The sequence below is a fragment of the Schistocerca americana genome, chromosome 2, assembly GCF_021461395.2.
Source record: "Schistocerca americana isolate TAMUIC-IGC-003095 chromosome 2, iqSchAmer2.1, whole genome shotgun sequence".
Classification (NCBI taxonomy): Eukaryota; Metazoa; Arthropoda; class Insecta; order Orthoptera; family Acrididae; genus Schistocerca; species Schistocerca americana.
This window is the reverse complement of record NC_060120.1, coordinates 342,885,402-342,909,030: the sequence shown is the minus strand read 5'-3', so window position 1 is coordinate 342,909,030 and position 23,629 is coordinate 342,885,402. Positions and strand designations below refer to the sequence as shown.

The window sequence follows — 23,629 nt, the reverse complement described above, 5'->3', positions numbered from 1 at the left end:
TGGCAGAGGTTATTCCACATTTACCACATATCAGGGTCTCCTCCAGTTCGATTTACATATTGAATGTGGGAACGATGACTGCTTAAATGCTTCTATGTGTGCTGTAATTATTCTAATCTGAACTTTGCACCATCTAGGGCAGGAATACGTAAGGGAGTGTGGCACATTCCTAGTCATTTAATATTGGTTTTTCAAAATCTGTATAAGTTTTTGCAGGATGCTCGGCATCTATATACGTCAGTACAGATTTTTCAGCATTTATGTTGTACTCTCCCACAAATAAAACAAATATGTGGTCACTCGTGCTGCCTTTCTTTATGTAAAGAAACATTTGAAAATGGCGTTCACTATTTCTGCTTTGCTTTACTATCATCAAAATCAGTTCCTGTGTTATTCATGAGGGCCTAGAAACTGACAATCTTTACTCATGATCAGAATTTCTGTAGGTTTTCTGAGAAGTTGTTTGGTAAGATTTTGCTCTGGTAGTCGTTGGATACTTCACGCATTGCCCTTTTGACAGCCAACCATGTTTCCTTCAGCAACTTCCTATCTACAGCTCTGTACTGTATTTTACATTTACTGTGCAGAAGCTGCTGTTTCTCTCAAAGTTTAATGAAATTTTGTACACTGCATACTACTCATAAGGAAGATCCATCACAAACTGTTCGGCTACGTACATATATATCCAGTGATTGGGCGATTATTCTTTTAAAGTTGAGCCATAGCTCCTCTACATGCTTCTGCCCAGGATTAAATGTTTTGAGTTCCTTGCTGAGATGTGTACAACACTAGTGCTTCTTTATCTACTGTACTGAACATGTGAATTTTTATACTAGTTTTAATTGTCCTTTCTACTTTGATAATTATAGCTGCTACAAATGTCTCTTGGTCACTGATACATGTCTCAATTTGGGTATCCTCAAGGAGGTCACATCTATTTGTTGCCATTAAATCAAATTTATTTATGTCATGAGTAGGCTTCAGGATAATCGTCGCATTTAGTACTGTTTCAAAGGATGTCTTGTCAGCGCACCACTTACAAAGCAATACAGCTCTGCAAGCGGAAAACAAGAATGGATAGATAATTTCCAAGAAGTACATAAGACAGAAACATAAAAATGTAAACAGCTAACGAAATGTATCTGCTAAGGGAGCTAAATTCTCATCTTGTTCTAATGAGTTTTTCCTTGGTGCATTACTTTAGAAACATCATTACTTCATGCTCTTTCATTTCAAACATGTTTTATACATCTATGTCTTCATCTAAATTCTACAAATCATTGTAAACTGCATGGCAGAGGATTCTTTTAAAGTATGTTCTGGTTCCAGTCATAGATAGGCTATGGGAAGAATGAATGTTTCTGTGTTACAGTGTGCCCTTTTATTTCCAATTTTAGGGTTCCATATCTTAATCAGTAACAGCAGCACTCTTTCAAGACCACTTCATTGTTTGTCTCTTTGTCTATCTGTCTGCCTGTTGACACAACTTTTTCTAAGGAACAAGTAGAGGTATCATGTTGAAATTTATGTCAAACATTATGATCTATGATTCTCTGGAGGTATAAAAACTTTAAGCTTCTAAGTTGATGTAATCAAAAGATATGGGGATTTATGTCACATATTTTGATACGAACTCATTCATCAAAACCTATAGGTGAACTGTCTAGATAAACGTCAGGCATGTTGGTCTACCCATAACGTAAGTGCCTGGAAGCCAAAACTTAGAGATAACAGGATCACATCTCGGTCCAACCAAGTATTTTTCAGTCGTTGTTTTAAACTAGTCTTCACCTCTCAATGATGTGAGGAGGTGCCAGAAACATCACATGATTCAAATTCCACGATAAACTGCAGGTCCCCGTGGACAACTGTGGTAGGTTAAGGATACACAAGTCACCAAAGTGACATTCAATAGAAAGACTTGCACCAGGCAATTGGGCCACACAACATTATTATTATTTCTTTCTTGTCTCAGATGTTATGTCTGGTTAAAAATGGAAGGTGACGCAGACCTTGATCAAGCGTGACTTCCTTTTAACTGTACGGTATATGTTACATTGCATTTAGGAACTTTCGGGTAATTGAACAAGTGTCAATAATTACAGATTTCTGTAGTTGTATATATAAGTTTGGATGTAGCTGTATAGCATTGATGTACTGTTGGATATTGTGTGGTATGACTCCTGTAGTTGATAGTATAATTGGTATAATGTCAACTTTATCCTGATGCCACATGTCCTTGACTTCCTCAGCCAGTTGGATGTATTTTTCAATTTTTTCTCCTGTTTTCTCTTGTATATTTGTTGTATTGGGTATGGATATTTCGATTAGTTGTGTTAATTTCTTCTTTTTATTGGTGAGTATGATGTCAGGTTTGTTATGTGGTGTTGTTTTATCTGTTATAATGGTTCTATTCCAGTATCATTTGTATTCATCGTTCTCCAGTACATTTTGTGGTGCATACTTGTATGTGGGAACATGTTGTTTTATAAGTTTATGTTGTAAGGCAAGCTGTTGATGTATTATTTTTGCTACATTGTCATGTCTTCTGGGGTATTCTGTATTTGCTAGTATTGTACATCCGCTTGTGATGTGATCTACTGTTTCTATTTGTTGTTTGCAAAGTCTGCATTTATCTGTTGTGGTATTGGGATCTTTAATAATATGCTTGCTGTAATATCTGGTGTTTATTGTTTGATCCTGTATTGCAATCATGAATCCTTCCGTCTCACTGTATATATTGCCTTTCCTTAGCCATGTGTTGGATGCGTCTTGATCAATGTGTGGCTACGTTAGATGATACGGGTGCTTGCCATGTAGTGTTTTCTTTATCCAATTTACTTTCTTCATATCTGTTGATGTTATGTGATCTAAACGGTTGTAGAAGTGGTTATGAAATTGCAGTGGTGTAGTCGATGTATTTATATGAGTGATTGCTTTGTGTATTTTGCTAGTTTCTGCTCGTTCTATAAAGAATTTTCTTAAATTGTCTACCTGTCCATAATGTAGGTTTTTTATGTCGATAAATCCCCTTCCTCCTTCCTTTCTGCTTAATGTGAATCTTTCAGTTGCTGAATGTATGTGATGTATTCTTTATTTGTGGCATTGTGATCGTGTAAGTGTATTGAGTGCTTCTAGGTCTGTTTTACTCCATTTCACTACTCCAAATGAGTAGGTCAATATTGGTATAGCATAAGTATTTATAGCTTTTGTCTTGTTTCTTGCTGTCAATTCTGTTTTCAGTATTTTTGTTAGTCTTTGTCTATATTTTTCTTTTAGTTCTTCTTTAATATTTGTATGATCTATTCCTATTTTTTGTCTGTATCCTAGATATTTATAGGCATCTGTTTTTTCCATCACTTCTATGCAGTCGCTGTGGTTATCCAATATGTAATCTTCTTATTTAGTGTGTTTTCCCTTGACTATGCTATTTTTCTTACATTTGTCTGTTCCAAAAGCCGTATTTATATCATTGCTGAATACTTCTGTTATCTTTAGTAATTGGTTGAGTTGTTGATTTGTTGCTGCCAGTAGTTTTAGATCATCCATGTATAGCAGATGTGTGATTTTGTGCGGGTATGTTCCAGTAATATTGTATCCATAATTTGTATTATTTAGCATGTTGGATAGTGGGTTCAGAGCAAGGCAGAACCAGAAAGGACTTCATGAGTCTCCTTGGTATATCCCACACTTAATTTGTATTGGTTGTGATGTGATCTTATTTGAATTTGTTTGGATATTAAGTGTGCTTTTCCAATTTTTCATTACTATGTTTAGGAACTGTATCAATTTAGGATCTACTTTGTATATTTCCAATATTTGTAGTAACCATGAGTGGGGTACACTATCAAAAGGTTTTTGGTAATCAATGTACGCATAGTGTAGCGACCTTTGTTTAGTTTTAGCTTGATATGTCACCTCTGCATCTATTATCAGTTGCTCTTTACATCCTCGTGCTCCTTTGCAACAGCCTTTTTGCTCCTCATTTATAATTTTGTTCTGTGTTGTATGTGTCATTAATTTCTGTGTAATGACTGAAGTTAATATTTTGTACATTGTTGGTAGGCATGTTATGGGACGATATTTAGCTGGGTTTACTGTGTCTGCTTGATCTTTAGGTTTCAGATAAGTTATTCCATGTGTAAGTGTATCAGGGAATGAGTATGGGTCTGCAATGTAACTGTTAAATAATTTAGTTAGATGTGAATGTGTTTAGGTGAATTTCTTTAGCCAGAAATTTGCTATTTTATCTTTTCCAGGGGCTTTCCAATTGTGAGTAGAATTAATTGCTTGGGTGACTTCATGTTGCAAAATTATCACTTCAGGCATTTGTGGTATCATCTTGTATGTATCTGTTTCTGCTTGTATCCACCGTGCATGCCTGTTATGTTGTACCGGGTTTGGCCATATGTTGCTCCAGAAGTGTTCCTCCATGTCTGTTATGTTTGGTGGATTGCCTATTTTAATGTGTGTGTTATCTATTGTCTGGTAAAATTTCTTTTGGTTTGTGTTGAATGTTTGGTTTTGTTTCCTTCTTGTTTCCTTCCTTGTTATTATTATTATTATTATTATGCAGTGCATTTGACCTGTGGTCGTTGCACGGTGGCGCTGGCAGCAGTCCACATATGCAGAGGTGAGTTGGTGCATGTCAGAGTATGGTGCAGCGAGTAAGTGTGCAGACATTTTCAGAAGTGCTAATGGTGACTGTGTGTTGAAAATGGCTCAAAGAACACATATTGATGACATTATGAGGGGTAGAATACTAGGGCGACTGGAGGCTGGTCAAACACAGCAGCAGGTTGTAGCTCGGGCCCTCCATGTGCTATAAAGTGTGATCTCAAGATTGTGGCAATGATTCCAGCAGACAGTAAACGTGTCTAGGCACTACAGTATGGGACGTCCACAGTGCGCAACACCACAAGAAGACCGATATCTCAAAATCAGTGCCCGCAGACGGCCACGGAGTACTGCAGGTAGCCTTGCTCGGGACCTTACTGCAGCCACTGAAACAGTTGTCTACAGACACACAGTCTACAGATGACTGAACAGACACGGTTTATTTACCTGGAGACCTGCAAGGTGCACTGACCCCTGGTCACAGGAGAGCCCGTGAAGCCTGGTGTCAAGAACACAGTACATGGAACAGTGGTCCCAGGTTATGTTCACGGACGAGTCCAGGTGTAGTCTGAACAGTGATTCTCGCTGCATTTTCATCTGGCGTGAACCAGGAACCAGATACCAACCCCTTAATGTCCTTGAAAGGGACCTGTATGGAGATCATGGTTTGATGGTGTGAGGTGGGATTATGATTGGTGCACGTACACCCCTGCATGTCTTTGACACAGGAACTGTAACAGGTCAGGTGTATTGGGACGTCATTTTGCACCAGTATGTCTGCCTTTTCAGGGGTATAGTGGGTCCCACCTTCCTTCTGATGGATGATAACGCACGGGCCCACCGAGCTGTCATCGTAGAGGAGTACCTTGATACAGAAGATAGCAAGCGAATGGAGTGGCCTGCCTGTTCTCCAGACCTAAACCACATTGAGCACATCTGGGATGCTCTCAGTTGACATATTGCTGCATGTCTTCAAACCCCTAGGACACTTCAGGAGCTCTGACGGGCACTGGTGCAAGAATGGGAGGCTATACCCCAGCAGCTGCTCAACCACCTGATCCAGAGTATGCCAACCCGTTGTGTGGCCTGTGTACATGTGCATGGTGATCATATACTATATTGATGTTGGGGTACATGCGAAGGAAACAGTGGCGTTTTGTAGTAAATGTGTTTCAGGACGGTTTTCTCAACTTATCACCAATACCACGGATTTATAGATCTGTGTCGTGTGTGTTCCCTATGTGCTTATGCTATAAGCGCCAGCTTTGCGAAGTGCCATGTTGTGTGGCACCACATTCTGCAATTTTCCTTAATTTATGAGCATGAGTGTATAATCAAGCTGCTACTGAGCCTTCAGAGTGTGAGTCTCAATCATACTTGTCTGGTTTGTTTATCTACACGATTTCAAAGTGGTAGACACATATTGGGCTGAAGAACGTTCATGGTTTCTGTGCTGAAAGACAAGTCTTGTAGTTTTCCAACCATGTTCTTGAGAGATGTTAGGTGTGACTTTGAGTTATGCTTATCAAAATTTTTCAACACTCTCTTGTTAGTCAAACAAGCCTGTGACCTGTCACCTTTCTCCTACTGATAGTACTTCCAAACTGGATAACCATTTCTGAATAACTGTAAAAACCTTTCCACACTCTTTTGTTACTCACTCTTTCGATCCAGCTTATCCTCTTCATTCTCCTCCACATCCACATCTCAAATGTTTCTAGCCTTTTTCATCCTCTCATCTCATTGTACATGTTCCTGCCCCAAAGAGTGGCACAGTGCAGACAAAACACTTGCTAAGCCTTCTCCTCAGATCTTTATCTAGTTTGCCACATAATAATCTCTTGTTCCTATTAAATGCCTCCTTCGCTATAGCAATGCAAGTTTTCACTTCCTGTTGACATCTCAAATCTTCAGTGATTGAACATCCAAGATAATTAAATACTCTTACTCGGCTAATAATACCTTGTCCCTTCTTAATATTTGCTGGTCTCCCTCCTGCACCTATCACCATACTTTTGTTTTTTGCATTTTATTTGCAGTTCATTCACTTTCTGCCACTAATACCATGCAATAATTTCTTCGAGGCATAAATTGAATAACAAAGGGGAGAGGCAACAGCCTTGTTTAATGTCCCTTCCTATGTTGCTTCCTTCCTACACTACATTTAGAATTATAATCTTGATTTCTGTTGTAAATACAGATTCTGCACCTTTTGACTCTCCTTCCAACCTACCCCTTTCATCTTCAATGTATCCATCAGCTTGTTTCACTGAACTCTGTTGAAAGCTTTCTCCAAATTAGTAAAAAACAGCATAAATTTCTGTGCCTTTCACTGTATAGATTTCCCCCATGATTCTTAATAGGCTAACAGCATCCCTTGTTCCTTTTCCTCTACTAAATCTGAACTCTTCCTCCAAAATCCATCTACCCAACTTTTCAAACAGCCTTTTATTAAGTGGTAGATATGAAAAGATGTTACATTGTTATTTACGCATCAACAATATCCTTCATTCATTAGAAAACAGGTATTTAGCTACATGCTGTCAAACATTGCATAAAAGTGTTATCTTAAGCTCATTTAGGGCACTGTCAGTATTTCATCAATCACTAAGCTCATTGAAGTGTTTCTTTACTGTTTTAATTCTTATGCATTTACACTCAATGGCCAATCTTTCACACTAGTTTTATCAGATAGTTTCTCACATGACTCTTCAATGCCAGCTATTTTTGTGAACAATTGAGCAATATGTTGCAGTTGTATGACAATGGACTCGCATTCAGAAGGACAGTGATTCATATCCCCAGCCACACCCACTCAGATTGAGGTTTTCCATGATTTCCTCACAGATCACTGGACGTAATTGTTGAGATGGTTCCTTTGAACACAGCCACATTATTTATCCATCCTTCCTCTACCCAAGTATTCACTCCAACTCTAATGACCTTTTCACTGACAGGTTGTTACATACTAGTCTTACATCTCTGGCATGACAGCCCAGTCAATGAAAACCAAAATTGATCAAAAATGGGAAATAATTTGTGTAGTCAAAAAATTTTTGTGCAGTGGCAGGAGGGAGTACCATGAGTAACTCTAAAACTGTGGCCTCTAACACATATCCCAGCACAAAATTAAACTACAGTAAACTTCCCACAAAGAAGGTCTTATTCATTTTTTCTCTCTAGGACTATTAGTTTGCATGAAGAAAGTGAGAGGATATTGAAAATCTTGCACAGTGTGCATGTTCTGTAACGTATATGGTTTGTATACCAATTTGAACTAATTTCTTGACTTGATAGACCACAAATGACATATATCAAATTGTTCATCTCAACTTTCTTTACCCGACTGTGGTACATTGTAAACAGTTATCATTTACATCTTGCCATCCCAGTGTGTTGAATTGGGTGTCTTTAGCATTACCTTAGAAGTACTCATAAGTACTGGCAACTGCTACAGGATTTGTTGATGACTCGTCATCTGTGATATAGATCAGCAGGCAGTTGACCTTTGTTAGGTGTGATAGTTTGATCAGTTCTAGCATGAAACAACTTATTACTAACTTGATCAATAAGTGTTAGTACATAATCATGTAGTTTATAAATTAGTGATAGTGTTGTTCTCACATATTAAAGTGTGTGAAACAAAATTATGGCACCAACTAAATGTAAACATATGATGATGTTCTTACGATTGGACATTAAGTCCAGTGTTGTGAGTGGATCAGTACAGCTGAAGTTGACTGTACAATAGAAGCAGAATTAACTGATGCCGTAGCTCAAACAACTGATGGGAATGAGAAAGATGATGATGACACTGAAGCTACAGCTCAAGTACCACATACAGATGCTGAGAATGCATTTGATATAGCCCTTCAATAAATTGAACAAAGCTCTATGTCTACCCCAATAGACATTTTGTCAATTAGGAAGAGAAGGAGCACTGTGGCAAAATCAAGGTTGTTGTCTGACAAGCAAAAGAACATTACAGATTTTTTTCATCCAGCTTAGAAAGCAAACATTTTTAGCATCTGATTTATCATGTTTTATATAGTTAAGCACAAATGAGTTGTGTGTCAATGCAGTGCTATAATAAGGTATGTATAAATGTTAAACTATTACTCAAAAAACAATATCTTACAGTACAATACAAACATATTTTACAGTACAGCCACTATAGTACATTAAACTGTTGTGAAAGATTTTTTAGTGTGTCAATGTTTTCTTTTCATTTTACTGTTTTAACAGGGAACATTATTTTAGACAGTATTTTCAGTTGAAAACTAAAGTTGTACTGTACTGCATTGTGTATTATGGCTCAACGAAAGTGTTCCTCCGATAATTCAATCTTTTTTGCATTCCAAACATGCTTGCAGTTCCTTAGAGAATGGATTAGCGAGCTTCCACTGTAATATACAATAGCTTCAGATCACTGTTAAATTTTTTTCACCCCCTCCCCATCCCGGCGGCCATCCTGGATTCACCAAGGTGTTACATCTGTTTTCGTTTATGTGTACATAGATGCACTGAACACAACATCGTCCGCTATCTAAACTTTACTAAATGATTCACATATCTTCATGTCAGAATGATTTACAAAACTGACTTTGATTATTTTAATATAAAGAAGGACTTCACACTCATCAACTTTACTAATTAGTTCCATTTTACTTTTTCCTCCTCTTTTCAGGTACCATAGGTCCTTCATCCTTGGGGAAGGGGGAGAGGGGGGGGGGAGGCAACATCCTGGTTGCCTCAGCTTAGTTATATCCCTGAACTGCATAATTTGCTTACACAATACTCTGGAGATCAGAAGAGTGTTACATAAACTGCATAAAATTATTAGAAATGTTAAGATAGGGTACAAGACAGGACAATTGAATTTGAATGATTAGAACATCAAGAAAAACAGGTATTAACTTTTTATCAGTTATTTAAGAAGGAATTAAGGTAATTTCAGCCATGGTAGCTGCAATATAGTAGCCAATATTTTAGAAAACTATCTAAGTGAAACACAACTAGCACTAGTTAAACTGATGAAAAAAAATCTGGGAATAAGTTATCAAATGACTGTAAAATAGCACTAATCCACCCACCACACAAAATCATGACTAAACATGTATCAAAAAATGTAGGGTACACTTACTCCTCCATTACACGGAATTTTTTTATGCTGGGATTCTGAGAAGCTGAGATGAATGACTGGATGGCAAATAAGGTGGTTATTAGACAGTGTTTAGGAGAACTGTGTCCTGTGCAGAACAGATCAATTATCTGAAGCTAATATTGCTCAAATTGCCTAAAAGATCTAAAAAAAATTGACTGACTTTATCCAGAATTCTGGTTGCACTCGAAAGAGATTGGAAGACACAGGACCTCTTTCAAGAAATTAGATCAAATCTAAGCTGGACTCCAGGGGAGAAATTATAGATCCATTTCAGATAAAGAGAGGCACTGAAGAAGACTGAAGAGGTGACAGAATAGAGGAATGAATTAATAGAACTGAACATAGAAATTAGAATACAAACTGGCTAGAAAACAATTTTAAAACAGAGTTTTTATACTTGTAGATGATTTAGTGAGTTCAGTAAACAGTGAAGAGGTAACACAAAAACATAATACTCAACAAATAGCAGTAGAGCTTTGATTACAAATCTCCATAGAAAAAAAAGGAAGTAGTAATAAAACAACAAAATGTATCATCAATTTAAGCAAAAAGCTTGGAAAATTCAGGAGAATATACAAATTTAAGTACCCAGAGGAAAATTATGAAAATGGACTTAGCATTCCACTCTACAAAAGACTTTCATAATAAACGGATAACTCTACAGAAATACAAAAATATACCAATACGAAAGAGAACAAGAATAGAAACATTAAAATTAAGAAGAATACAAACACGTACAAAATAATGCAAGTGAAATTAGGAAAAGCAGACTAATGTTCTATGGGGACATCCAAAGAATGAGTCTTAGTAGGCTAACAATGGGAGGGAAGAGTAAATGTGTAGGCAGCGGAATGCGTGTGTGTGTGTGTGTGTGTGTGTGTGTGTGTGTGTGTGTGTGTGTGTGTGGTGTGTAGGGGGGGGGGGGGGGCGTGCGCGCGTGCGTATAGGCGTGTGCACACGTGTGGGTGCATTGGTAACACAACACAGTAACAATACAGTATTAGTAAATGCATAAATTTTAGCTTTATCCACAAAAGAGCTTGCACTACTAGCGGTAGCTGCACTGTCTTGTTTCAAGGCTCTTGTATCTCAAATGTTCTAAAAATTCTGCTACTGAATATAAGCAGTGATCTAATAAGAAGGCCCTTAAGGTTTCACAAAAAAGTGTGAATAATGATATGATTTTTACCTTATGCAGAAGACTGCCACTGTTTATTGTGGAAGTTAGGTTGATGTCCTTACTGACTGGACATGATATTTTTCCTTTCATCTTGTATCATTTTCATTGATATTAAAATTTTCATTTAAGTCTTTTATGTTCTTTCTAACATACTTACAGATTTCTAGTATATGTACACATCAAAAAAAGTTTTGCATCACCCCAGTTCCCAGAACTCCTGAAGGTAGACTTTGACTGTGGATATTGTGTCACAGACATAGTCCCTTTGACTGTTCAGAGATGACACTAAACCCGCCTAAAGATGTAAACAACCATGCATGAGCAGCGCCTCTAAGCAGAGGGGGTCCGACAGCCAATCAGTTCCAGTCATTCCACCAGGAAGGAGGTACACAGCTTGTGTTGTCTATAGTTCAACCATGCCTAGAAGGTCAATACTGCAGTTCGATCACATCCGCATTGTTATTTTGTGCCAGTAAGGGCTCTCAACAACGGAAGTGTCCAGGCATCTTGGAGTGAACCAAAGCGATGTTGTTCAGACATGGAGGAGATACAGAGAGACAGGAACTGTCGATGACATGCCTTGCTCAGGCCGCCCAAGGGCTACTACTGCAGTGGATGACTGTTACATAAGGATATGGCTCGGAGGAACCCTGACAGCAACGCCATCATGTTCAATAATGCTTTTCGTGCAGCCACAGGGTGTCATGTTACGACTCAAACTGTGCACAATAGGATGCATGATGTGCAACTTCACTCCCGGCATCCATGGCGAGATCCATCTTTGCAACCATGACACCATGCAACGCGGTACAGATGGGTCCAACAACATGCCGAATGGACCGCTCAGGATTGGCACCACGCTCTCTTCACCGATGAGTGTCGCATATGCCTTCAACCACACAATCGTTGGAGACATGTTTGGAGGCAACCCGGTCAGGCTGATCTCTTTAGACAAACAGTCCAGCAAGTGCAGTAAGGTGGAGGTTCCCTGCTGTTTTGGGGTGGCATGATGTGGGGCCAACGTATGCTGCTGGTAGTCATGTAAGGCGCCGTAAAGGCTATACGATACATGAATGCCATCCTCCAACCGATAGTGGAACCGTATCGGCAGCATATTGGCGAGGCATTTGTCTTTATGGACAACAATTCACACCCCCATCATGCACATATTGTAAATGACTTCCTTCAGGATAATGATGTTGCTCGACTAGAGTGGCCAGCATGTTCTCCAGACATGAACATGCCTGGGATAGATTGAAAAGGGCTGTTTATGGACGACATGACCCACCAACCACTCCGAGGGATCTACGACGAATTGCCATTGACGAATGTGACAATCTGGACCAACAGTGCCTTGATGAACTAGAGGATAGTATGCCACGATGAATACAGGCGTGCATCAATCCAAGAGGACATGCTGCTGGGTATTAGAGGCACCGGTGTGTACAGCAATCTGGACCACCACCTCTGAAAGTCTCGCTGTTTGTTGGTACAACAGGCAGTGTGGAGTTTTCATGAGCAATAAAAAGGGCAGAAATGATGTTTATGTTGACCTCTATTCCAATTTTCTGTACAGGTTCCAGAACTCTCGGAACCGAGGTGACGCAAAACTTTTTTTGATGTGTGTACATACAGGGAAGTTGGAGGACTGACGACTTTTGATAGAAGGGTTTGCAAGAATCTCTTTCTCGAATATGTTTCATTTCTCTTGCAGTTCTTTTCTGGGTTAGGAAAATGAGTGAACTAAATGGTATATTACCCCAGAATACAATTCCTTACAGTAGGGTGCTATGGAACTGAGCAAAGTAGACAATTCGGACAGTGCTAAAACTTGCTTTACAGGTAGTAAGTAGATATATTTGGTGTTCCATTTATTTTGTTTATATGTATATGCCATTTGAAGTCATGCCTAAAAACTCTGTTTCCACAGATGATGAAATTTTGTTGGAGTTTATTGCCAGAGCGGTGCTGTATGCATCACATTTTAAACAGAAATTAGGAATATTGTTTTGTCATTAGTTTATTCCCTTCAAACCATCTATTTAGCTGTGCTGTAGTTTTACTTACAGCTACTTGTAGCTGACTTAGGGTGTTTCCTGTGTTGAGGATGCTTGTGTCATCTGCAAGAAAAGTATTTGTTTATGACTCAATGTTTAGGTCTTAATCGTTTATTTAGAGGAGAAAGAGGGTTGGCCCAAGAATGGATCCCTAATGGATTTCTATTTTTTAGAATTTCTGCATCTGAGAAACATATCATAGTATTTTCTTCTAGTTCTTGTTATATTTGTATTATCTGTCTCCTTTCGTAACATATGATGTGAACCATTTTAGAGCAATGCCTCTAATGCCATATACTTGGCACTTTACAACAGTATGTTATGGTCCAGTATGCCGAAGGCTTTACTTAAGTCTAAAAAAATGTCAGTGACACTTTGTGTTTTGTCCACTGCTTGCAGGGCACTGTTTATAAAATCATAGATGGCACTAGATGCTGATTTATTTTTCCTACATCCATGCTGAGTATCAGTGGAAATTTTGTTTTTCGCTGAAATTTTCATTAACCTATTATATACTATTGTTTTGTGTTTTTAGTAAAGCCTGATAGTAAGGCAATTGATCTATAGTTTTCTATATTTGGTTTGCCTCCTTCCTTATGAATAGGGGCAGCTTTAGCAACTTTTAAACAGTCTGGAAATGTGGTGGTGGTGGTTGTTGGGATGTTTAAGGGGGACTAAACACTGGAAATGTGTCTGCTGGTAAAGATGAATTGGCTATATCTGTAAGAGGCAGTAAAACGTTTGTAATACACTGCTTTATGACACAATCAGGAATACCATCAATTCCTGATGACATTTTTGAAGAGTTGATGCAACATTGATGATTTCATCTGGAGTTGTCCCACAAACATAGACTGAAGAGGAACATGGCTGCACTTTGTTTTTTGTTTCTTGCTAGTATATGTTTTGTCACTGACTATTATTTGTGATATCTGCATAGTAAAACCTGGAAAAGTTTGCGATATGTTGGGGATCAGTTACACTCTTGTTCTCATGCTGGAGAGTGATATTTTCTATTTTAGGGGACACTTTAATTGCTTTCATTCTTTATTACTTTCCATACTGCTTGGCTTTTATTTGCTGACTCTGTTATGAACATATCATTGGCCATTTCTTTTTGCCCTGATGTCTACATGAAGCAGTTAATGTACCAGAATGTCAAGAGCAAATATGTGTCCAACATTATAACCAGAACATCAGTTAGTGTACTTATGCAGCTTAGAAAAATGAGGTTCATAAAATAAAATAAAATAACTACATGTTATACTGAGTGTGAGTAATAAATATGAAAATGTCACTGTAAAAGCTTCCAGTGCTTCAAAACACAAAACATGTTCATTACAATTTTTTCCATTTGTATACTGAAATAAATTTTAGGAGATAGCTGTTTCCATTCAAATGGACAGAAAAAAAAACTTTCGCAGGTATAGTATAACATCAATACTTACCAGGAAGAACATTCGTTGTTGATATCCTTTGCGTGACTGTTTCATCAAACAACCCTGTCGTAGAAACTCCCTTTCAGGTTGTACTAAGTTATCAAAGCCACTCAAATCTCGCTGTAATTCACATAGTTGCACAAAATTCTCCTATAAAAATCCAAAAACTTCTGTTGAAACATAACTAATACATTCGGTAGCATGAAACAAATATGTAACAATACACAAACTTTTATATAAGACTCCAAGATGACTCCTCCACAGAACTGATAAAACAATTTGAAGAATGGGACAATAATTTTAATATTGCAAATGTAGAAATCTCTATGTTAGCTGTACTTAGGGAGCAGATCAAAAAATATTAAAAGCCAGACAATTTCAACTTCAAATATTATCACAATAGTCAAGAATAAAACTACAGATTGGTCCCTCTCATCCTATCCTTCTGCCCTCTCTGAGGAAGGAACTGTCAATGTCCACTGGCAGTACTACACATTTCACGCCTCCTGAAGGCAAGTATTTGCCACCAATTCTGTCTCATAATTTATTAAAAACGTGACATACGTGGACATAACAGAGCTAAGGAGGCCAATAGGGATGCAACTCAAGCTACGCATATTACCAAATAACATGAAATTACTGTACTCTGTAACATACTAATTTAAAGCATATTATAAATATCAGTTTAACATAAGATCAGCAGACATAATGACTATCAAGTACTTACTTTAAGGGGGTTCAATTTCTAGTACTACCTATACAAACATTTAAAGTTACAAAATAGTTAATCATAGCTTCCTCTCAACTTAAGGCTAAGACCTGTCTCACCCTTTCCCCTTTTTCAATTGACCGCAACCCCAACCAATTTTAATTAAAATAATATTACTGCTTTGAATTGTGCGTGCATGACTGTGCAGTATTTTTAAAGCACTGGAAATAATAGATTATTGACTTTTTAATAATTCTTTCATGTTAATTCCAATTCATTAAACCATATTTCAAGAATTATAAATTGGCACAAGAGCTTCATTTGTATGTCCTCTTCTACTCTGGTCTGCTGTGCATTATTACAACCTTGCTCACAATTTTGGTGGATTGTTTCTGTTATGTTGCTAACAAAGTTTGCTTTAAAATCCTATTTTGATATACTCTCGCATCAAACACTAATGCTAAGCAAAAAATCTATCAGTTATTCAGATGAATTCAAGATAGCAATAATCCAGGTCATTCAGAGCTGTTTTTGCAATCTTTATTTTGTATTTGTGTCACTAATTTCAAGTTCAACCACAGTTTGCATTATAGTATGTTTATCTAGCATGCTTCAATGTTTTTCTGTAAAATTTTCACACATGTTAGACAATGTTTGACCCATTCAGATATGCCATTGTGCTTGTTATCCACCACCTAAAGTCCAGTGTTAGGCTCCTAGCTTCCACAGCTAAGCATATTGTACATAATTCTTTCCCAGTCAGCAATTTCTGCCATGTTACTGTGTGGTATAGTTATACAAAGTGTGTTGCAAAATTTTGTTCTATACAAGTCTAAACTCAAAAACTCTTTACTTCTATGCATTCTGCATTCAGCATAAGCTCCAATAATTTTTTAATCAATATTGAGATAATTGGCATAAATCAGCACCTTTAACAGTGGTGTCATTAGTACGTCTGCCTTTAAAAGTCCTGTGTGGTGTACTGCAATTCATGAGATGCTCCACATATGAGACATGGGTATTATTTTAAGTAATGACAGACGTGGTGTTATGCCTTAAACTGTTTTAACCCTAATCCATGAAGACGGTGGTGACTGAAATCGATTGATATTTGGGTTAAAAAAAGAAAAGCAACTGATGGTCAAACATTCATTTTATACATTACTTGACAGCTGCTAATAGTCACCTTCCAAAACTGCTTTTAGTATGTGACAAAAGCGCAAATTGAGTTTTTGAAATCCATGCTGGTTGGCATTGAAGACGTCATTCTGTTCAAGATTCCTCATTATGTTTGAGCTCAGAGTATGTTCTAAGATTCTAGAAAAAACTGATGTCAAGAATATCGGATGGTAGTTCTGTGGATCACTACTACCCTTCTTGTAGACAGATGTGGTCTGAGATTTTTTCCAAGAACGGGGCACGGTTTTTTGTTTGAAGGATCTACAATACATTATAGTTAGAAGAGGGGCTAATTCAGCTGCAAATTCAGTATAGAATCTGACAGGGATTCAGTCAGAATGTGGAGCTTTGCTCAATTTTAATGACATCAGCTTTTTCTCAACACACTGACACTAATATTTATTTCACTCATCTTTTCAGTGGTACGAGGATTCAACTGGGGCAACTCTCCTGTTGCTTTCTTTGTAAAGAAACAACTGAAAATGGAGTTAAGCATTTTAGCTTTTGCTTTGCTACCCTCAATTTCATTTCCTGTCTCATTCACTAGGGACTAACAGCCTATACATGTGACCAGATTTTTTTTGGATTTTGTAAAATATCATTTGAGAATATTCTGCTATGGTAGTCACTGAAGGCATCACACATTGCTCTACTGACAGCCAAGCACATCTCATTCAGCATCACTCTATCTATAGTCCTACACTTTGATTTACACCTATTAAGCAGTAATTTCTGTTTCTTTAGAAGTTTCTTTATAATGGCTGTATACCGTGGAGGTTCCCTCCCATTAAGAACTATTCTAATGGGTACATATCTATCAAGTGCATGTTCAACTATTCTTTTAAATCTGACCCATAATTCCTCTACGTGCTCCTGCCCTGTGCTGAAAGTTTGAAGTTCCTCACTGAGATATGACACTACTGATTTTTTATCTAGTTTACTGAACATGTACAAACCTTTCTGCTTGTTTTAGCTGCACATTGTACTTTAGTAATCACTGCTGCCACATCCGCTCATGGTTACCGTTACCAGTTTCAATGTGGACATCCTCAAAGAGGTCAGACCTACTTGAAGCTAGAAACATAGGTTTGCCTTTCCTTAATCTAGCTTCTAAGATAAGTCGTAGGGTCAGTATTGCCTCACATGTTCCAATATTTCTACGGAATCCAAACTAATCTTCCCCTAGGTCGGCTTCTACCAGTTTTTCCATTCGTCTGTAAAGAATTCGTGTTAGTATTTTGCAGCCGTGACTAATTAAACTGATAGTTCAGTAATTCTCAGACCTGTCAACACCTGCTTTCTTTGGGAATAGAATTATTATATTCTTCTTGAAGTCGGAGTTTTTTGCTCGTCTCATACATCTTGCTCACCAGATGGAAGAGTTTTGTTAGGGCTGTCTCTCCCACGGCTATCAGTAGTTCTAATGGAATGCTGTCTACTCCCAGGGCCTTCTTTCAACTTAGGTCTTTCAGTGCTCTGCCAAACTCTTCACACAGTATCATATCTCCCATTTCATCTTCATCTATGTCCTCTTCCATTTCCATAATATTGTCCTCAAGAGCATCACCCTTGTATAGGCCCTCTATATACTCCTTCCACCTTTCTGCTTTCCCTTCTTCGCTTAGAACTTTTTTTTCCACCTGAGATATTGATATTCATACAAATGGTTCTCTTTCCTCCAAAGGTCTCTTTAATTTTCCTGTAAGCAGTATCTATCTTACCCCTAGTGATATATGCCTCTACATCCTTACAATTGTCCTCCAGCCACCCCTGATTAGCCATTTTGCACTTCCTGTCAATCTCATTTTTGAGATGTTTGTAATCCTTTTTGCCTGCTTCATTTACTGCATTTTTATGTTTTCTCCTTTCATTAATTAAATATTTCCTCTGTTACCCAAGGATTTCTACTAGCCCTCATCTTTTTACCTACTTGATCCCTTGCTGCCTTCACTGTTTCATCTCTCAAAGCTACCCATTCTACTTCTACTGTAGTTCTTTCCCCATCCTTGCCAATCGTTTCCTAATGCTCTCTCTGAAACTCTGTGCAACCTCTGGTTCTTGCAGTTTATCTAGGTCCCATCTCCTTTTTGCAGTTTCTTCAGTTTTAATCTACAGTTCATAATCAATAAATTGTGGTCAGAGTCCACATCTGACCCAGGAAATGTCTTACAATTTAAAACCTGATTCCTAAATCTCTGTCGTACCATTGTATAATCTACCTGAAACCTTCCAGTGTCTCCAGGTCTCTTGCACGGATACAACCTTTTTTCATAATTCTTGAACCAAGTGTTAGCTAAAATTAAGTTATGCTCTGTGCAAAATTCTACCAGGTGGCTTCCTCTTTCATTCCTTACCCCCATTCCATATTCCCCTACTACTTTTCCTTCTCTTTCTTTTCCTATTCCAGTCCCCCATGACTATTAAATTTTCATCTCCCTTCACTATCTGAATAATTTCTTTTATCTCATCATACATTTTATCAATGCCTTCATCACCTGCAGAGCTAGTTGGCATTTAAACTAGTACTACTGTGGTAAGCATGGGCTTCATGTCTATCTTGGCTACAATAATGCATTCACTATGTGGTTCATAGTAGTTTACTTGCTCTCCCTTTTTTCTTATTCATTATTAAACCTGCTCCTGCAATACCCCTATTTGATTTTGTATTTATAACCCTGTATTCACCTGATCAGAAGTCTTGTTCCTCCTGCCACCAAACTTCATTTAAGTTTTTCCCAAAAATCTAGCTGCTATCAATTTCAGGTTTCCACCAACTTTCTATTCCTAGTACTATGTGAGTGTCACTGCTTTTCACGAGTGCTTCAAACTCTGGCACTTTGTCGCAAATGCTTTGGCAGGTAACCATTAGGATTTTAATACTCTGACCTGTGGGAGGCATTTTTTATTTTTTTCACTCTTTAACTGATATTTCTGGGTTTCCTACAGCACTGTCAGTATTAATCCCTGTCCTCTTATCAACCATTTCCCACTACTGTAAAAACAATATGGAAATTATAGATTTCTACTCATCACGTAGAGGTGGTGTTGAGTCACAGACAGGCACAAGACTACTAAAACATTATGCTTTTGGAGAAAGTCCTTTTTCTGAAATAGAAAACACACACACATTCACACATATATGAGTAGTGCTTGTATTCTCAGGAAACTTTCTGTTCCATTGCTTTTTGTGTATGTATTCAACTCGAGACTGACTGACAGTATGACGACATGTTTTGATGCAGGTTGTCAGTGCAGTATTTTCTGAAAACAGAACACTGCTTTGTTATGTGATTAACAAAGTGAGACCTGCTTGACTGGCAAGTGATTTCATTTTGAGGGAACTTTTGTTTGTATTACGTATGTAAAAACTGACAACACAGTCTTAATTTTCCATTTGATATCAGTTCAGTTCTTATACAAATAATTTAAGAATATGTTCTACTTACGACATTAAAATTTTAAATGTTATTCCAGTAAGGGATTTGGGGGATCAATGGCAGTATACCGTATAAGAGGGTGACAGTGCTGAGACGAATGACACAGACTGGAGTGAAGCAGAACCCAACATTTGCCCCCCCCCCCTCCTTGTATATATGTGTGTGTGTGTGTGTGGGCGTGCATGTTATCCAAACATGCATATTAGTGTTATAATACGGACATCATTTTTTACATTCCTCTTGCTTGTATAAAGCACGTAACCACTGGATAATTTCATTGAGAATTTCCCACTAAAACCCACCGGAACTACCTGGAGTTGAATCAAGACAGCATTCACCTAAACAATCCGACAGTCTAGATCAGACTGTTCCAACACTTCCCCATGCCCATCAGCACCCATCAGCTAGCCCACAGGTAGTACAGGCTACCCACCTAGTGAACCTGTTGCACCATGTTTGCACCTTTTATTGTTGTGTGAACATGCCATTTGCCGAGCCCTGCCCACAAGCACCCGGCTGAGGAATGTGGTAGCAAAGGTTGGGGCTGTCTGATTGCTCATCTCTGCCTGTGGGCACCCAGCTGCCCACACACAGGCACTCACGCTGGAACAGCTTGGTCTAGATACTTTGCTGAATAGCAACTTTAGATGATTTCATATTTTCTCGCTGGAGTGGGGCACCAAACAAGGGATGACATTTAGCTATTTACTTGTCTAAACATGGGTTCTTCCTTGCTATGTGAATGAGGGAAATGAACGTAAACTGTGAGTAGTAGGTTTAGTGTTCCAGTGGCTTGACTGCTGTTTATTATGTTGATCAGTTAATGGTTCAAAAACCAATGTGCATAGCATTTGTTAGAGTTTAAATAACTGAAACAAAATTTTGTCACTTTTTATTTTGACTAACAGAATGGAGCTGTTGGTAGAATAAATCCTGAGACATCAAGGAATTATCAATTTGGTAAAGGAAGGAAATGGAGAGGAAGACCTCGGCTTGACTACAGTATGCAGGTTCAATTGATGGATGTAAGTTGCAGTAGTTATTCGTATATAAAGAGGATTGCACAGGACAGAGAAACACAAAGACCTGCATCAAAACAGTCTTCAGACTGAAGACTGCAACAACAACAATACCTTCCACTATTGTGTGTAAGAAAAATGATGCATTTAAAAATGTATTAAAACACATTGCTTAATAGGAATTCCACAATTCATCAGTGCTATGGCCTCCAAATGATCTTAAACATGCAACAGTAGAAAATGGTAAGAAATTTTGCCTCCTGTAGGATAGAAGAGGTCAGTCTTTCTGTTTCCTTGTAATTTTGATACCTCTTTCCAATTGAAGTTTCCATTTGATAAAATATAACCAGTAAATCTGTAATGTTTCAATACTGAATGGTAAAAGCAAGCAATTCATGGAAACAAAACTGAAATATTTACTGAGTGCTTCAAAGCTGCTGGAACTTTCTGTGCAGTAGCTGACAATTTCTGTTTTGCTACACAGCAGTCTTCATAATCCAAATGATCCTTCCCGTAGTGGCGAATCAGTCCTGGAATGTAATAATTACAAGTAAGTTCTAGCTTTGTACACAGGTGAACATTATTTTAACCTAATATCCTATCCAAATGTGCTACATGTTCAAAGAAAGGAAATTATATACGAAATTTAAAATATAGATAGAAAATATCCCACTTACTAAGCTGACTGATAAGTCACAACATATTCAACATTTCAAACACAGAGATTCCTTCAAATGAAAAAAGAGTAATTGCTTAAACAAAATAAGACTTTGCAGGATAAATAAGAGACATCATGCTTTATACACTGTCAATGGCATGACAGCATGAATGAAAAATCAAGCATCTCTCTCTCTCTCTCTCTCTCTCTCTCTCTCTCTCTCTCTCTCTCTCTCCCCCCCCCTCCTTCTCCCTGCAAACCACAGTCAAGCACATGGTACAGATGGAACATATATTATGATTTCTTCCCATTCATGTACACATGATGGGAAAAATGCCTTTCTAAATGCCTCTGTGCAAGCTGTAGTTAGTTTCATCTCATCTTCTCAATCACATCAGAGCAACACACAGGGAATGGCTGCAGTATATTCCCAGACTCTTCCTTTAATACTCCTTCTTGACACTTTTTACTCTTTCAAGAAACAGTGTGTGTCTGTCTTCAAGCATCTGCCAACTGACGTTTCTCTGTATTCACTTGATGTTTTATTGTGGATCAAACAAACAAGTGAGCACTGGTGCTGCCTCTCCTTTATATACATTCCATGTCTGTTAATGATTCTATTTGGTGTGGATCCTATACAAATGAGCAATATTCTATGATGGGTCACATAAGTGCTTTATAAGCAATCTATTTTGCAGACAGACCGAATTTTGCCCGTATCCTAACAATCATATCACCATACCCAGGAAATAACACTTGTTGTGAGCTTACAAGATAATTTCAAGAGTAAGACCCACAAGAGGCAAATTTAAACAGGCACTTATTTCAGTCGGTTTTGTATGCATAGCTATCTGGGGCCAGGGACACAAAGATCATGACAACCACTTCACAATGGATAGCATTAGGTATGAAACTTCCTAGCAGATTAAAACTGTGTGCCGGACAGAGACTCGAACTCGGGACCTTTGCCTTTTGCGGGCAAGTGAGGTACCCAAGCACGACTCATGCACAGTCCTCACAGCTTTACTTCTGCCAATACCTCGTCTCCTACCTTCCAAACTTAACAGAAGCTCTCCTGCGAACCTTGCAGAACTGGCACTCATGAAAGAAAGGATATTGCGAAGACATGGCTTAGCCACAGCCTGAGGGATGTTTTCGGAATGAGATTTTCACTCTGCAGCGGAGTGTGCGCTGATATGAAACTTCCAGGCAGATTAAAACTGTGTGCCGGACTAAGACTCAAACTCAGGACCTTTGCCTTTCGCAGGTATGTGCTCTACCAACTGAACTACCCAAGCATGACTCACGCCCTGTCCTCACAGAGCACTTGCCTGCGAAAGGTAAAGGTCCCGAGTTCCAGTCTCAGTCTGGCACACAGCTTTAATCTGCCAGGAAGTTTCATATCAGCGCACACTCCGCTGCAGAGTGAAAATCTCATTCTGGAAGCATTAGGTGTAATAATTTTTGGAAATTAGTTCCTCTGTTTCGCTTATTTTATTGTTTTTATTTTTCTGATAGCATATCAGCACAAAAATCAATGAATTGCAGATGTAGTACAAACACTAATAATGTTGGGTCAAATCTTTATATCTTTAAACTATTGCAGTTCAATAATATTTAAAATAGCCTGGAAATTTTGTAGCAAGTCTTGTAACTGTCTGAAAAAGTGTTCTGGTTCACAGTGTGCATGCATACCCCTTCTTCTTTCTATTTGTCAATAACCATATTTTTGTTATGAATAAACCATTATTACTGTCATCAGGTGGAGCAAAGAATATCATTTTTGTTACTATAGGCTATCTGTCTTGAGCTGACTGAAATCTAATTAGAAATAATTACACCAGATGCATTTCACTTTTATTTATAAAGCATCTTCCTTAGTTATTCTGTATAACCACGAAAGATGCTTTATAAGTAAAAGCAAAACACATATGATGTAATTCTTTTCAATTATATTGCAGTCAGCTCAGAACGAATAACATATAGTAACAGATTTTAATAGTTGCTGCAGAAAATGGCCATATAAACAAACATAATACCATTTTTGCTTCACACACTGCAAGCAATCCGCTAAACTAGCGATGTGAATAATCATCTCTAAATGTCAAAAATCTCTACGTACCCCAAGTGTGGGAGGTTTTCTGTAGGGCACTATGTTTATACACTGGAG

General features: G+C 38.0%; 1 protein-coding gene across 1 annotated transcript in view; it reads right to left on the bottom strand.

Moving 5' to 3' along the window:
- LOC124589804 (FERM, ARHGEF and pleckstrin domain-containing protein 1) overlaps window positions 1-23,629 on the bottom strand; it is a 747,858-nt gene that overhangs the window by 37,957 nt on the left and 686,272 nt on the right. Inside the window, exons 17-18 of the mRNA XM_047131595.1 lie at window positions 21,222-21,331; window positions 14,467-14,607 (exon numbers count right to left, since the gene is read on the bottom strand). Coding sequence (XP_046987551.1) covers window positions 14,467-14,607; window positions 21,222-21,331 — 251 coding nt within the window. The remainder of the gene's footprint in view (window positions 1-14,466; window positions 14,608-21,221; window positions 21,332-23,629) is intronic.